The sequence below is a fragment of the Oncorhynchus masou genome, chromosome 31 (assembly GCF_036934945.1).
Source record: "Oncorhynchus masou masou isolate Uvic2021 chromosome 31, UVic_Omas_1.1, whole genome shotgun sequence".
In the NCBI taxonomy this organism is placed as follows: Eukaryota; Metazoa; Chordata; class Actinopteri; order Salmoniformes; family Salmonidae; genus Oncorhynchus; species Oncorhynchus masou.
The window spans coordinates 97,544,583-97,560,605 of NC_088242.1; the positions used below are offsets into that span (position 1 = coordinate 97,544,583).

At 40.6% G+C, this 16,023-nt stretch overlaps 1 protein-coding gene across 1 annotated transcript in view; it reads left to right on the forward strand.

The window, feature by feature from the left end:
- Nucleotides 1-206: 206 nt before the first annotated feature.
- The window catches only part of LOC135524800 (bcl-2-related ovarian killer protein homolog A), a 49,617-nt gene continuing 33,800 nt past the window's right edge, over nucleotides 207-16,023 (forward strand). The window contains exon 1 of the mRNA XM_064952626.1: nucleotides 207-649. Within this exon, the coding sequence (XP_064808698.1) occupies nucleotides 427-649 (223 nt within the window). The 5' untranslated portion in view covers nucleotides 207-426. The remainder of the gene's footprint in view (nucleotides 650-16,023) is intronic.

Consider the following 16,023-nt stretch of genomic DNA (forward strand, 5'->3'; position numbering starts at 1 on the left):
CCAGGCTGTATCACATCCAGACGTGATTGGGAGTCCCATAGGGCGGCGCACACTTGGCCCGGCGTTGTCCGGGGTAGGCTGTCATTGTAAATAAAAATTTGTTGTGAACTGACTTGGCTAGTTAAGTAAAGGTTAAATCATGTATTTTTTAAATCAGCCTACAACTCAAGGAATATGAGTTTGGCATTGCAAGGGAACCGGTGTGCACCGTGACCGTGAACAAACCAATGCAATTCTACGCTCGTGAAGAGACATTGAATAATCCCTCCTTTTCGAAACGCCCCCAACCCGAGGGAGGAGGTAGGGAAGTAGCTTTCTGGTGACAGAGAGGACCATAAACGGCGATCGAGGTGGAGGCGCAGGCGGATTAGTGCCAGCGCCAGGCAGGCGGGTTGTTTGTGATTAACTGCTGCTGGGGACTGGGGTATGGAGATGTTGCGTCGCTCTTCAGTATTCGCGGCAGAAGTGATGGAAGTATTTGACCGATCCCCCACAGACAAGGAGCTGGTGTCACAGGCGAAGGCGCTATGCAGGGATTTCATCCATTCCAGGCTGAACAGGACCGGGATTGGGTGGTCGAAGGCCGAGCATCAGCTGTCGGCATCAGGTGGGACGCTTGGAGAGATCTCCTCTGTCCTCATGTGGTTAGGTAAGAACGCTGTTTGTGTATATTGGTGGGCTACTGTGTCTGTCTGAATGACAGGCTGCGTACCTATAAGGGCTGTACATCCTATTTTAGACCATGTTAGAAAGCACTTGGTAATAGATTGTCCAAATATTATAATATAATATTATAAACGAAACGATAGTTTATCAGCCAGTAATGCATGTTATCGGATGTGCATCCATAAAAGTATGATTTAATTCAAGGTTTATACACATATGTACATTCAGTAGAAAATTCCGTCAGAAAAACAATTGTCCAAACCCCATATCTCTCAAAAGTTAAAACGATTTACTGAGAATTAAGTATGTTTAGAGTGAATGGAATGGCATCACGGGCATGATCAAAAAGTGGTCTTTGCTCCGCGACAGAACGGTACTAACTTAAAACATCAAATGACAAGCTATATAGTCACTAATGGATGCAGATTCGCGAGTTAAAACATGAGTGATAACATTGGCTTAATATATATTTACAAAGCTATAACAGACTGAATTTCAATATCCACAGAAGACAATATGTTCTTGTTTTCATTGTTGTATTTCCGAGTCTTTAAATCGCCGTAGAAACGGCCCCTCTCAACGTAGATTGATCGCCAATACTGTGGCTTCATTGCCAAGGTGCTGGACGTGAAAAAGATGACAGCATCAATTTGATTTGGGTGAATCCAACTACATTTTGACAACTACGTTTTGACATTAATTTCGTAGCACCCTTTTGAAGTGAGTTTTCTCCGTTAATACTCCATATTAACGGAACTAAAACGGTGCCACTCGTTCTCTTGCTGGAAGGATGTATAGAAATGTAGCATTTTTCCGTAGGGATTCTTTATTAAGAAGACATTTAAGAACATCCACTAAATTGCCAACAGTGACATTCAAATTGCCTTCCGTTTCGAATTTCCCGAGAAAAGTGTTGTTGATGTAATTAAAAAAACTAAACTTTTTCTGCTATCTTTTACAGCAAAAATATATATAACAAAATTACATGGGGGGCTAAACAGGCTTATATTACATTTTGGTTGAAGGAGAAACAGAAAAACAAGAGACTATGATCTGTAATCTTAATTGTGTCTAATTCAAGGTGAGACATGCAGCATGTCATCATTGGAAATGTTTATGTTCTAGGTTCCCAACCTATTATTTTTAGTTCTACTTTGCACATTCTTCCATTGCAAATCTACCATTCCAGTGTTTTACTTGCTATATTGTATTTACTTTGCCACCATGGCCTTTTTTGCCTTTACCTCCCTTATCTCACCTCATTTGCTCACATCGTATATAGACTTGTTTATACTGTATTGACTGTATGTTTGTTTTGCTCCATGTGTAACTCTGTGTCGTTGTATGTGTCGAACTGCTTTGCTTTATCTTGGCCAGGTCGCAATTGTAAATGAGAACTTGTTCTCAACTAGCCTACCTGGTGAAATAAAGGTGTTCTCAACTTGCCTACCTGGTTAAATAAAGGTGAAATAAAAATAAATAAAAAATGGTGCAAAGCTGAAACCTAGCCACTCATCCCCCAGCATCAGGAACTAGCGACACGTGGTTAGTTAACGTCAAGTCCAGACAACAGTGACACTCAATATATTGTTGTTCTCATATCGAAACCATTTTTAAAATGCAATTTAAGACGGATATTCTACATGATTGAAACAGCTATGCTAGTTGGCTAGCTAACTCATTGTACCTTGACAACATTGTCCTTCATGCAATTACTTGAACACAATAAGTAGGTTGTCTTGCCTTGTTAAATAAAGGTTCAAATATATTTTTTTATATCAGGTACATTCACAATTAAATTCACGGCAGATGAACTATCTAACAGGCGTGAGCTCAGATCGGTTACAACCGTTCATTTGTTTGCATCAAACAAACCTCTCCACTGTAGCTAGTTACATCAGCCAATCCAAACAATTCTACATACTGTATAATAACATAACGCAGTTTCAACAGTTTCATCAAACAGAAGTCAGAATCGTATAGCTATGTCTATTCTTACCTTGATCATAGGTATTAGCTACTCTTGGACTATATCTCTAATATTATTTGGTGTCCCATCACAAAATCATTTATATAAGTGTTCATGCAATGTTGTTTTGCACGAAGATGGCTGTTGATTGATGTTGCAGCATTTTAGCCTGATTTATCTTGACTTTCTGGCAGTTGTGTAGTCAATTCCAGGCATAAGTAATATACCAGGGCCCACGGATGCTAAGGGGCCCAGTCACAAAACACTTTCGATTTTTTTTTAGGAATTCAGTAGGCTGTCAATTTATTGTTGGGAGTAATTTCAAAAATGTGTGCATCATTAGTTTTCCTCTTGTTATGTCTGTCACTGACAGTCACTCGAATAGCCATGTCAGCTAACAATTGTTAGATTGGTAGTTACTGTAGTCTAGCCATGTCACAGTGTATAATGATAGGAGACAGGCGCAGGAATACGAAATACTTAAAAAGAAAATGCTCTACCCAAAATAACGTACGTCATGAACATGACGGGGACGAAGCCCAAAACACACACACACACACACACACACACATACATACATAACACAGGGCTGTAAACCAAACAAAGAACAAGGTGTAAACTTCACACGGTAACATGCCGATACAACAGAGGTCCTCACAAGACCAACGGACATGGAAAAATGATCAACAAGGATGATGGAGAACAAAGGGAACATATACAGTTGAAGTGGGAAGTTTACAAACACTCGTTTTTCAACCACTCCACAAATTTCTTGTTAAGAAACTGTATTTTTGGCAAGTCGGTTAGGACATCTACTTTGTGCATGACACAAGTAATTGTTACAACAACTGTTTACATACTTATTATTTCACTTATAATTCACTGTATCGCAAAAATGACTTAAATGTAAATGTAAATGTAAATTCCAGTGGGTCAGAAGTTTACATATGCTAAATTGACTGTTTCTTTAAACAGCTTGGAAAAATTCCAGAAAATTATGTCATGGCTTTAGAAGCTTCTGATAGGTTAATTGGCATCACTTGAGTCAATTGGAGGTGTACCAAGGCCTACCTACAAACTCAGTGCCTCTTTGCTTGACATTATGGGAAAATCTAAAGAAAAACAAATTGTAGACCTCCACAAATCTGGTTCATCCTTGGGTGCAATTTCCAAACGCCTGAAGTACCACGTTCATCTGTACAAACAATAGTACGCAAGTATAAACACCATGGGACCATGCAGCCGTCATACCGCTCAGGAAGGAGACGTGTTCTGTCTCCTATAGATGAACGTACTTTGGTGCGAGAAGTGCAAATCAATACCCAGGACAACAGAAAAGGAACTTGTGAAGATACTGGAGAAACAGGTACAAAAATATCTATATCCACAGTAAAACGAGTCCTATATCGACATAACCTGAAAGGTCGCAAAGCAAGGAAGAAGCCACTGCTCCAAAACCGCCATAAAAAGTTTGCAACTGCACATGGGGACAAAGATCGTACTTTGTGGAGAAATGTCCTCTGGTCTGATGAAACTAAAATAGAACTGTTTGGCCATAATGACCATCGTTATATTTGGAGGAAAAAGGGGGAGGCTTGCAAGCCGAAGAACACCATCCCAACCGTGAAGCACGGGGGTGGCAGCATCATGTTGTGGGGGTGCTTTGCTGCAGGTGGGACTGGTGCACATCACAAAATAGATGGCATCATGAGGTAGGAAAATTATGTGGATATATTGAAGCAACATCTCAAGACATTAGTCAGGAAGTAAAAGCTTGGTCACAAATCGGTCTTCCAAATGGACAATGACCTCAAGCATACTTACAAAGTTGTGGCAAAATGGCTTAATGACAACAATGTCAAGGTATTGGAGCCTTGACATCAATCCTATAGAAATTTTGTAGGCAGAACTGAAAAAGCGTGTGCGAGCAAGGAGGCCTACAAACCTGACTCAGGTACGCCAGCTCTTTCAGGAGGAATAGGCCAAAATTCACCCAACTTATTGTGGGAAGCTTGTGGAAGGCTACCTGAAATGTTTGACTCAAAATATACAATTTAAAGGCAACGTTCATCGTATTGATGAGACCAAAGCGTTACATGAATACATACTTTTTTATTTAACGAAGAACAAACTAAACAAGCTAACAAAATAACAAAACGAACATGAAGCTATAAAACACGAGTGCTGACATGCAACTACACATAGACAAAACCAAAATGGAAAATGGCAACCTAAATAGGATCCCCAATCAGAGACAACGTTAAACAGCTGCCTCTGATTGGGAACCAATTCAGGCCACCATAGACCTACATTTACGTAGACAAACCAAAACCCCATAGATGTACAAAAAAACCTAGACCTGACAAAAACACACATACCACCCTCGTCACACCCTGACCTAACCAAAATAATAAAGAAAACAAAGATAACTAAGGTCAGGGCGTGACAACAGATGGCAATAGATGGCATCAGGAGGTAGGAAAATTACGTGGATATATTGAAGCAACATCTCAAAACATCAGTCAGGAAGTTAAAGCTTGGTCGCAGATCGGTCTTCCAAATGGACAATGACCCCAAGCATACTTCCAAAGTTGTGGCAAAATGGCTTAAAGACAACAAAGTCAAGGTATTGGAGTGGCTATCACAAAGCCCTGACCTCAATCCTATGGAAAATCTGTGGGCAGAACTGAAAAAGCTTGTGCGAGCAAGGAGGCCTACAAACCTGGCTCAGTTACACCAGCTCTGTCAGGAGGAATGGGCCAAAATTCACCCAACTTATTGTGGGAAGCTTGTGGAAGGCTACCCAAAACATTTGACCCAAGTTAAACCATTTAAAGGCAATGCTACCAAATATTTTTTGAGTGTATGTTAACTTCTGACCCACTGTGAATGTGATGAAAGAAATAAAAGCTGAAATAAATCATTCTCTCTACTATTATTCTGACATTTCACATTCTTAAAATAAAGTGGTGATCCCAACTGACCTAAAACAGGGAACTTTTACTAGGATTAAATGTGAGGAATTGTGAAAAACTGAGTGTAAATGTATTTGGCTAAAGTGTATGTAAACTTCCGACTACAACTGTATACACATTCTAATCAGGGGGAATGGGAACCAGGTGTCCGTAATGAGACAAGACAGTCCGGGGTCGGTGGTAATGATCCAGTTCAGTGATGCCTAGAAGGCCGGTGACATAGACCTCCAGAGATGGTGAACGGAATGAGCAGCAGGGAGGGGGGGATCCATTACAAGCCAGCTATCTAAACTTGTAGTATTCATGACTGGGCAAGCAGGGCATGTGCCCAGGGGCTCTTGCAACGAGTCTGTTGATCTGCTAATCCTTCGGGGGCACACGTTTTCCCCGGACCCAGCTAACACACCTGATTTAAACAAATTGCAATCTGACGACTAGAGTCCTCCTAGAGATTCACCTGGAAAAACATATATATATATATTGTGTCACAAGACTTTGCTTGCAAACTGTAGCAACACTAACATTTTGTATTTTTTTTTTAACAAGCAAATCTCTCATATCTACCCTGTGGTCGGCAAAGAAAGGGAACAGGTTTAGGGAACAAACATTGACTGAAGTGTAGTCAATGTGTTCACAGAGTTTAATCATATCTACATACAATAGCCAATACTTATTTTCCACCATAATTTGCAAATAAATTCATTAAAAATCCTACAATGTGATTTTCTGGATTGTTTTCCTCATTTTGTCTGTCATAGTTGACGTGTACCTATGATGAAAATTACAGGCCTCTCTCATCTTTTTAAGTGGGAGAACTTGCACAATTGGTGGCTGACTAAATACTTTTTTTCCCCCACTGTATGTAACGGATGTGAAATAGCTAGCTAGTTAGCGGTGGTGCGCGCTAAATAGCGTTTCAATCGGTGACGTCACTTGCTCTGAGACCTTGAAGTAGTAGTTCCCCTTGCTCTGCGAGGTCCGCGCCTTTTGTGGAGCGATGGGTAACGATGCTTCGTGGGTGCCAGTTGTTGATGTGTGCAGAGGGTCCCTGGTTCGCGCCCGGGTATGGGCGAGGGGACGGTTTAAAGTTATACTGTTACACATACAGTATAATCCGTAGAAGGGGTGGGAACTTGAGTGGGAACTGGCACCTACAGTGTAATCTGTCGTTCTGCCCCTGAACAGGCAGTTAACCCACTGTTCCTAGACCAGTTAACCCACTGTTCCTAGACCAGTTAACCCACTGTTCCTAGACCAGTTAACCCACTGTTCCTAGACCAGTTGACCCACTGTTCCTAGGCCAGTTAACCCACTGTTCCTAGACCAGTTAACCCACTGTTCCTAGACCAGTTAACCCACTGTTCCTAGGCCAGTTAACCCACTGTTCCTAGACCAGTTGACCCACTGTTCCTAGGCCAGTTAACCCACTGTTCCTAGGCCAGTTAACCCACTGTTCCTAGGCCAGTTAACCCACTGTTCCTAGGCCAGTTAACCCACTGTTCCTAGGCCAGTTAACCCACTGTTCCTAGGCCAGTTAACCCACTGTTCCTAGGTCAGTTAACCCACTGTTCCTAGGTCAGTTAACCCACTGTTCCTAGGTCAGTTAACCCACTGTTCCTAGGTCAGTTAACCCACTGTTCCTAGGTCAGTTAACCCACTGTTCCTAGGTCAGTTAACCCACTGTTCCTAGGCCAGTTAACCCACTGTTCCTAGGCCAGTTAACCCACTGTTCCTAGGCCAGTTAACCCACTGTTGCTAGGTCAGTTAACCCACTGTTCCTAGGCCGTCATTGAAAATAACAATTTGTTCTTATTAACTGACTTGCCTATAGTTAAATAAAATAAAAATCTACACACATTACCTCATAATGGCAAAGCAAAAACAGGTTTTATGAAAAATGCACAATGGAAATATCACATTTACATAAGTATTCAGACCCTTAACTCAGTACTTTGTTGAAGCACATTTGGCAGTGATTACAGCCTCAAGTCTTCTTGGGTGTGACACTACAAGCTTGGCAAACCTGTATTTGGGGAGCTTCTCCCATTCTTCTCTAGAATGCTTGGCATTTAGGCTAAAGAGTTCAATCTTGCTTTCTTCAGACCAGAGAATCTTGTTTCTCATGGTCTGAGAATCCTTTAGGTGCCTTTTGGCAAACTCCAAGCGGGCTGTCATGTGCCTTTCACTGAGGAGTGGCTTCCATCTGTTCACTATACCATAAAGGCCTGATTGAGATGGTTGTCCTTCTGTAAGGTTCTCCCATCTCCACAGAGGAACTCTGGAGCTCTGTCAGAGTGACCATTGAATTCTTGGTCTCCTCCCTGACCAAGGCCCTTCTCATTCGATTGCTCAGTTTGGCTGGGCAGCCAGCTCTAGGAAGAGTCTTGGTGGTTCCAAACTTCTACCACTTAAGAATGATGGAGGCCACTGTTGTTGGGGACTTTCAATGCTGCAGAAATGTTTTGATACCCTTCCCCAGATCTGTGCTTCGACACAATCCTGTCTTGGAGTTCTACAGAAAATTCCTTCGGCCTCATGGCTTGGTTTTTGCTCTGACATGCACTGTCAACTGTGGGCCCTTTATATAGACAGGTGTGTACCTTTACAAATCATGTCTAATCAATTCAATGTACCACAGGTGGACTCCAATCAAGTTGTGGAAACATCTCAAGGATGATCAATGGAAACAGGATGCACCTGAGTTAAATTTCTCATAGTCTCATAGCCAAGGTTCTGAATACGTAAATATGGTTTGTCATTATGGGTTATTGTGATGTCATAATGGGGTATTGTGATGTCATTATGGGGTATTGTGATGTCATTATGGGGTATTGTGATGTCATTATGGGGTATTGTGTGTAGATTGATGAGGGAAAACATTTATTTAATCCATTTTAGAATAAGGTTGTAACGTAACAAAATGTGGAAAAAGTCAAGGGGTCTGAATACTTTCCCAATACACTGTATGTCTGTATGGTTGGATGTGGCTGTTCGTTTGCCTTTACGCACATTTCCAAAAACAATCACGTGACAAATGTATAGTTTGGAAACCAAATGCTGTCCTTACTAAATGTTTAGTGTGACAGGTATTTTAACATGATTTTGTTTTTACACACACACACAAAAAAACCTTTGACTAATATAATATTTAATCAGTCGTCTTCCACAAATGAAGGGAAAGATGACACAATCTTTGCGAGACAGATTGAATCTGATTTTATTGGTCCTCAACTCGCAGCTCAGTCACTTCATTCAGGATAAATGGAGTCATCCCTGAGTAGCTGCAAGCTAGCTTTGAAGATCAGAAGTAGTGGTCCAGGGATTACGGCAGGAATCCGGCGTTGTTGTGGAGAGACAGTCCGAGACTAGCGAGTATTATCCAGGCTAAAAACAGGGCTGGTATCTGTGCAGAAGGTAAAAGCCACTAGCAGTGGCTAACAATGACTAAATAGCTTGTAGCTAATTAGCTGGTTAGCTTCTGGCGGTTCTTGAATGTGTTCTAAAATTGAAAATAATAGCGATTCCGTATCACATTGGGTGAGGCAGGTTACCGGAAGGTATAATCAAATTAAAAATCGAAAAGAGATTGAAAATAAAATTGAAATATATATATATATACAAAAAATACGGAAAATACAAAAGTACACAAGACGTGAACAAAACACCTCTTCACTGCTACGCCATCTTGGTTTACTGGAGTAAGCCTGCCCTGGGGCAGGTTAGTTCTGAATGATGCATTGCCATAGAAATTTACCTGGCTAAAAGGTGAGCCACTTTCATGTTACCGGTTATCCTGAGTTGACCAAAGTTACCTCGCTAACTCCTAACCTGATTGGTAGTATAGGGTTCAGGACAAAGCCCTCTCTCTTGCCGTATTCCCTGTCCCACCGCTACAGCACTGTGCTCCCAGTTCCCAACAAGCAGATCGCTGTGTCTGCATCCATCCACACAACCAGAGACATAACTGTCAATCAACCATACACTAACACTATGTACAAACAATGAACAGACCAATCAGTAATGAGGAATTGTAGATATATTCATCATAATGAGACGCTGAGTTGTACTGTAGCGTGAGGTCATTTTTTTAAGGCAAGTCAGTTAAGAACAAATATCTTATTTTACTATTTCCGACATCAAAACTATGAAATAATTATGTAGTAACCAAAAAACGTGTTATTAAACAAATCAAAAATATATTTTATATTTGAGATTATTCAAAGTAGCCACCCTTTGCCTTGAGGACAGCTTTGCACACTATTGGCATTCTCTCAACCAGCTTCATGAGGTAATTACCTGGAATGTGTTTAAATTAACAGGTGTGCCTTGTTAAAAGTAAATTTGTTGAATTTATTTCCTTCTTAATGTATTTGAGCCAACCAGTAGTTTTGTGACAAGGTAGGGTTGGTATAGAGAAGATAGCCTTATTTGGTAAAATACCAAATCCATATCATAGCGGCTGTGTAGCCTAGTGGTTAGCGCATTGGACCAGTAACCGGAAGGTTGCAAGTTCAAACCCCTGAGCTGACAAGGTACAAATCTGTCATTCTGCTCCTGAACAGGCAGTTAACCCACTGTTCCTAGGCCGTCATTGAAAATAAGAATTTGTTCTTAACTGACTTGCCTAGTTAAATAAAGGTAAAATAAAAAATAAAATAGCAAGGACATCTCAAATAAGCAAAGAGAAACAACAGTCCATCATTACATTAAGACATGAAGGTCAGTCAATCCGGAAAATGAAAATAACTTTTAAAGTTTCTTCAAGTGCAGTTGCAAAAACCATCAAGCGCTGTGATGAAACTGGCTCTCATGAAGACCGCCACAGGAAAGGAAGACCCAGAGTTATTAGAGTTAACTGCACCTCAGATTACAGTCCAAATAAATGCTTCATATTTCAAGTTACAGACACATCTCAACCTCAACTGTTCAGAGGCAACGGCGTGAATCAGGCCTTCATGGTTGAATTTCTACAAAGAAACCACTACTAAAGGGCACCAATTAGAAGAAGAGACTTGCTTTGGCCAAGAAACACGAGCAATGGACATTAGACTGGTGGAAATCTGTCCTTTTGGTCTGATGAGCCAAAAGTTGAATTTTTTGGGTTCCAACTGCCGTGTCTGTGTGAGATGCAGAGTAGGTAAACAGATTATCTCCACATGTGTGGTTCCTCCCGTGAAGTATAGAGAAGGAGGAGTGCTTTGCTGTTGACACTGTCTGTGATTTATTTAGAATTCAAGGCACGCTTAACCAGCATGGCTGCCACAGCATTCTGCAGCGGTACGCCATCCCATCTGTTTTGCACTTGTGGAATTATAATTTGTTTTTCAACAGGACAATGACTCAACACACCTCCAAGCTGTGTCAGGGCTATTTGACCAAGGAGAGTGATGGTGTGCTGCATTCGATGACCTGGCCTCCCTCAACCCAATTGAGATGTTTTGGGATGAGTTGGACCGCAGAGTGAAGGAAAAGCAGCCAACAAGTGCTCAGCATATCTGGGAACTCCAAGACTGTTGGAAAAGCTTTCTAGGTGTAGCTGGTTGAGAGAATGCTAAGACTGTCCAAAGCTGTCATCAAGACAAAGGGTGGCTACTTTGAAGAATCTAAAATGTAAATATATTTTGATTTGTTTAACACTTGTTTGGTTATTACATGATTCCATATGTGTTATTTAATAGTTTTGATGTCTTTCTACAATGTAGAAAATAGTAAAAAATGATGAAAAACCCTTGAATGAGTAGGTGTGTCCAAACTGTTGACTGGTACTGTATGTCTATACTGTAAATGTTAATACAGTCATCTCAGTTTTCATTTGAAGTGTCTTTATATCCTTGCAAAGAAATGGGCAGCTTTGTATTTGTAGTGACTCACAATCGTTCTGAAGTTATGGGCAGTCACAGAAAGACAGATAAACATATAAACATCTTGATTATGTGTTTAGCAGAGATCTTCTGTGTGACGCAGAAGGCCAAAATACCGCCTTGGGACATACTTAGCTGTTATACTAGTGTACTGAGACAGTCGTTCAATAACAATCATTTTCAAGACCAACTTCAGTAACAATGGTTTTGAGAAACAGATCAGAGAGGTAACGATGAACGTAGCGTTAAGATGGGTTTTGGTAAACCGTGGCCTAATGTTAGCTCGCTAACTTGGCTAGCTGTGACCTAATGTTAGCTTGCTAACTTGGCTAGCTGTGGCCTAATGTTAGCTCGCTAACTTGGCTAGCTGTGGCCTAATGTTAGCTAGCTAACTTGGCTAGCTGTGACCTAATGTTAGCTCGCTAACTTGGCTAGCTGTGGCCTAATGTTAGCTAGCTAGATAGTTCGCTAGCTTGATAGCTAACGTGTCCGCTAATATCAGTGATTACTTCACTGCCCAGCAACCAACCTTAAATAATTCTTACCGTACCTAGCTATTTCAGTTTGGACATTCAACACTGGTACAATATTCCAATCTCTGATGACGATGTCCTGAAGTTACTCCTTCTTCTTGTGGCTTTCCAGCAGACTAGGAGCTTTGTTGCGTATTGCTGCTTTTCGCAGGTCGGAGTGCGGATTGCACATTTTGGTAAAAAATAATAATAAATTGCACCACCTTAAATTTTTTAATTACAACCACAATTAAACCCTGCACATTTACACACTATCCCCCCAAAACCATCCCACTACTTTGGCCCTAAACGATCCTACACCAGGATGTCTGCCTGGGAGGATGGAATGCAATCCCTTCTCTCAAGACTTCCTGTAGACCTTCTGCACTGAAATCTCTCACCTCCAACACATTTCACTGCACCTGTGTGGTTTATGTGACAATAAAACCCTGTTGGGGATGACGTTTTTTAAATTTTTTGTTTACTTAATACCCTCCACAATAAACGACACAATATCCACCTTCTTTACCTCAACTGTGAGCGACATTATGAACCGGCCGCTGTTTTTTTCACTGCCATATCTTCCTCAGCTCCACTTGCCCCTGTAACGGATGTGAAATGGCTAGCTAGTTAGCCGTGGTGCGCGCTAATAGCGTTACAATCGGGTGACGTCACTCGCTCTGAGACCTTGAAGTAGTGGTTCCCCTTGCTCTGCAAGAGCCGTGGCTTTTGTGGCGCGATGGGAAACGATGCTTCCAGGGTGACTGTTGTCTGTGTGCAGAGGGTCCCTGGTTCGAGCCCAGGTAGGGGCGAGGGGATGGATTAAAGTTATACTGTTACTCCGCTTCAATTATTTCCCGCACATCTCTGTAGAAGAGCTGTTGAACATCTCAGATCCTTGCAACTTCAAATTCCTTTACCCTAGTAGGGCGCTCCAGGAATCAGATTCTTAAACTAACACTGATTCCATTGACACAGACTGGAGACATCAGATTCTTAAACTAACACTGATTCACACAGTGATTTTCCACCACAACACAGACTTGACATCAGATTCTTAAACAACACTGATTCCGCATCATCACATTCTTAAACTAACACTGATTCCGTTGACACAGACTTGAGACATGGCCATAATTGATTGCACAGACTTTTTTTAAACTAACACTGTAACAGTGTATTTCTTAAACTAACACTGATTCCGTTGACATAGACTTGAGACATCACATTACTAACACTGTCCAATCTTTACATGTTCCGTTGACACAGACTTGAGACATGATACTTCTTCATCAAACGTCAGTAAAACAGACAGGCTTTCATCCTTCTGTCCATCCACTACGTGGTATGGGAAAAACCCACCACGGCTGGAATCCTCTTCTTAAGACTTGAAACCTCAATGTCCTCACGATACTCCTGATTTCGGTGCCCTGCTCCGAAAATTAATTTACTCCACTTCAGATGTCGCCAATTTATGGAGCAACAAAGCTTTGTCCTTCTGTTCTTTCGAGGTGCGTAAAATCAGAGAAAAAAAACTCCTGGTTACTCTGACTGACTCTACCTTTCCTAATGCATCCTCTATATCTTTTGACCTCAAATGGATCTCCTCAAGTAGTCATCATTATTAACAAATCGCACTTCAACGAGAAATCAACGCACCGTCAGAATCAACTGGCACTTCTACTTCCATCATTATTCCGTCAATCTGTTACTTCTCCAACCTTCTCTCTATATCCTCCATCGCAGCATCCTCGCTGCCCGCACATTATTCTGCTTTTCATAATAGCGGTTTGAACCAGTCCAACAGCTTGTTAAGCTGGGCTCTTGACCCACCAGCCAACCTAATGCTACAGTATGTTATTCAGTTGCCTATGCAAAACCAGCTTACAGACCAAATGAATGAAGAAACAAAGAGTAAAAAAAACAAAACCCTTCTACCTAATCCTGTATTAAATCCCTTATCAGCAACCATCAATCCTGTGTTCCAATGCCACGTTGTGTTAGCTAATCCTAGTTTATCATTTTAAAAGGCTAATTGATCATTAGAAAACCCTTTTGCAATTATGTTGGCACAGCTGAAAACTGTTGTTCTGATTAAAGAAGCAATACAACTGGCCTTCTTTAAACTAGTTGAGTATCTGGAGAATCAGCATTTGTGGGTTCGATTACAGGCCCAAAATGGCCAGAAACAAAGTACTTTATTCTGAAACTCGTCAGTCTATTCTAGTTCTGAAAAAAAAAACACTGGAAATCAATACAAAAAATCGATGTTTAAGTGAAATATTAGCTTTTGTCTGAAGCCAAAAAAGACCTTCTCTCAAACAGCCTAATACATACTCTTAGAAAATATTAATTTAATTTAATATTAATTAATGTACTTTGTAAAGTAAACATATTTTATTCAATATAAGACATAATTCCATTCCACTCATAATGCCTTTACATGAAAAAACTACTTTCCATTACCAGGTACATTAATAACTAAACATTTATGAAATGTATTAGGCTTAATCCATAATCAGCACATCAATTAATCTGTTGTTTAATACAGTAATCAATAAGGTAGTACTTAAACAGTGTAAAGATCAATACAGGTAAACACTAGATTTTATTCAATACAGGTAGTTAAGAATGCATAATGTCAGTACATTCAGATCACTCATAATACCTTAAGTACATGAAAAAACTACTTTCCATTACCAGGTACATTAATCAATACAGGTAAAGTACTGTAGATCAATACAGGTATTAGGCTGTTCAATCCAGGTAGGTAGCACATCCAATGTGAGTACAATACTGTACTGTAGCAGTTAATACAGTAGATCAATACAGGTAGAGTACTGTAGAGTAGTAGATCAATACAGGTAGAGTACTGTAGATCAATACAGGTAGAGTACTGTAGATCAATACAGGTAGACTGTACTGTAGATCAGTAGTAGATCAATACAGGTGTAGATCAATACAGGTAGAGTACTGTAGATCAATACAGGTAGAGTACTGTAATAATACAGGTAGAGTACTGTAGATCAATACAGGTAGAGTACTGTACAGTGGTAGATCAATACAGGTAGAGTACTGTAAAGTAGTAGATCAATACAGGTAGAGTACTAGTAGTAGTAGATCAATACAGGTAGAGTACTGTAGATCAATACAGGTAGAGTACTGTAGATCAATACAGGTAGAGTACTGTAGATCAATCAATACAGGTAGAGTACTGTAGATCAATACAGGTAGAGTACTGTAGATCAATACAGGTAGAGTACTGTAGATCAATACAGGTAGAGTACTGTAGATCAATACAGGTAGAGTACTGTAGATCAATACAGGTAGAGTACAATAGATCACTGTATCAATACAGGTAGAGTACTGTAGCAGTAGTAGATCAATACAGGTAGAGTACTGTAGATCAATACAGGTAGAGTACTGTAGATCAATACAGGTAGAGTACTGTAGATCAATACAGGTAGAGTACTGTAGCAGTGGTAGATCAATACAGGTATAGTACTGTAGATCAATACAGGTAGAGTACTGTAGATCAATACAGGTAGAGTACTGTAGATCAATACAGGTAGAGTACAGGTAGAGCTACCCTCTGTAGCCTATTATGCCCCCCCCCCTCTATATTATCTGTCTCCCCGTTGATGAAGAGAAATGTACACTCTTCTGAAAGATATAGACACAGTGCTGAAGCCCTTGTCTGAATCCCACACACAGTAGCCTACATCACATGATCAGGGTAGCCTAGTGGTTAGAGCGTTGGACTAGTAACCGGAAGGTTGCAAAGTTCAAACCCCCGAGCTGAGAAGGTACAAAACTGTGGTTCGAGCCCCTGGACAAGCAGTTAACCCACTGTTCCTAGGCCGTCATTGAAAATAAGAATTCGTTCTTAACTGACTAGCCTAGTTAAATAAAGATTTGAACATTTAAAAAATCTAGACCACTGTTACTTAGCAGCAGGAACCTCCTCTAAATCAATACCTTCTTAACATGGAGCAGATATAATTATGTCTGAAGCCATGTCCAAATGGCACCCTATTCCC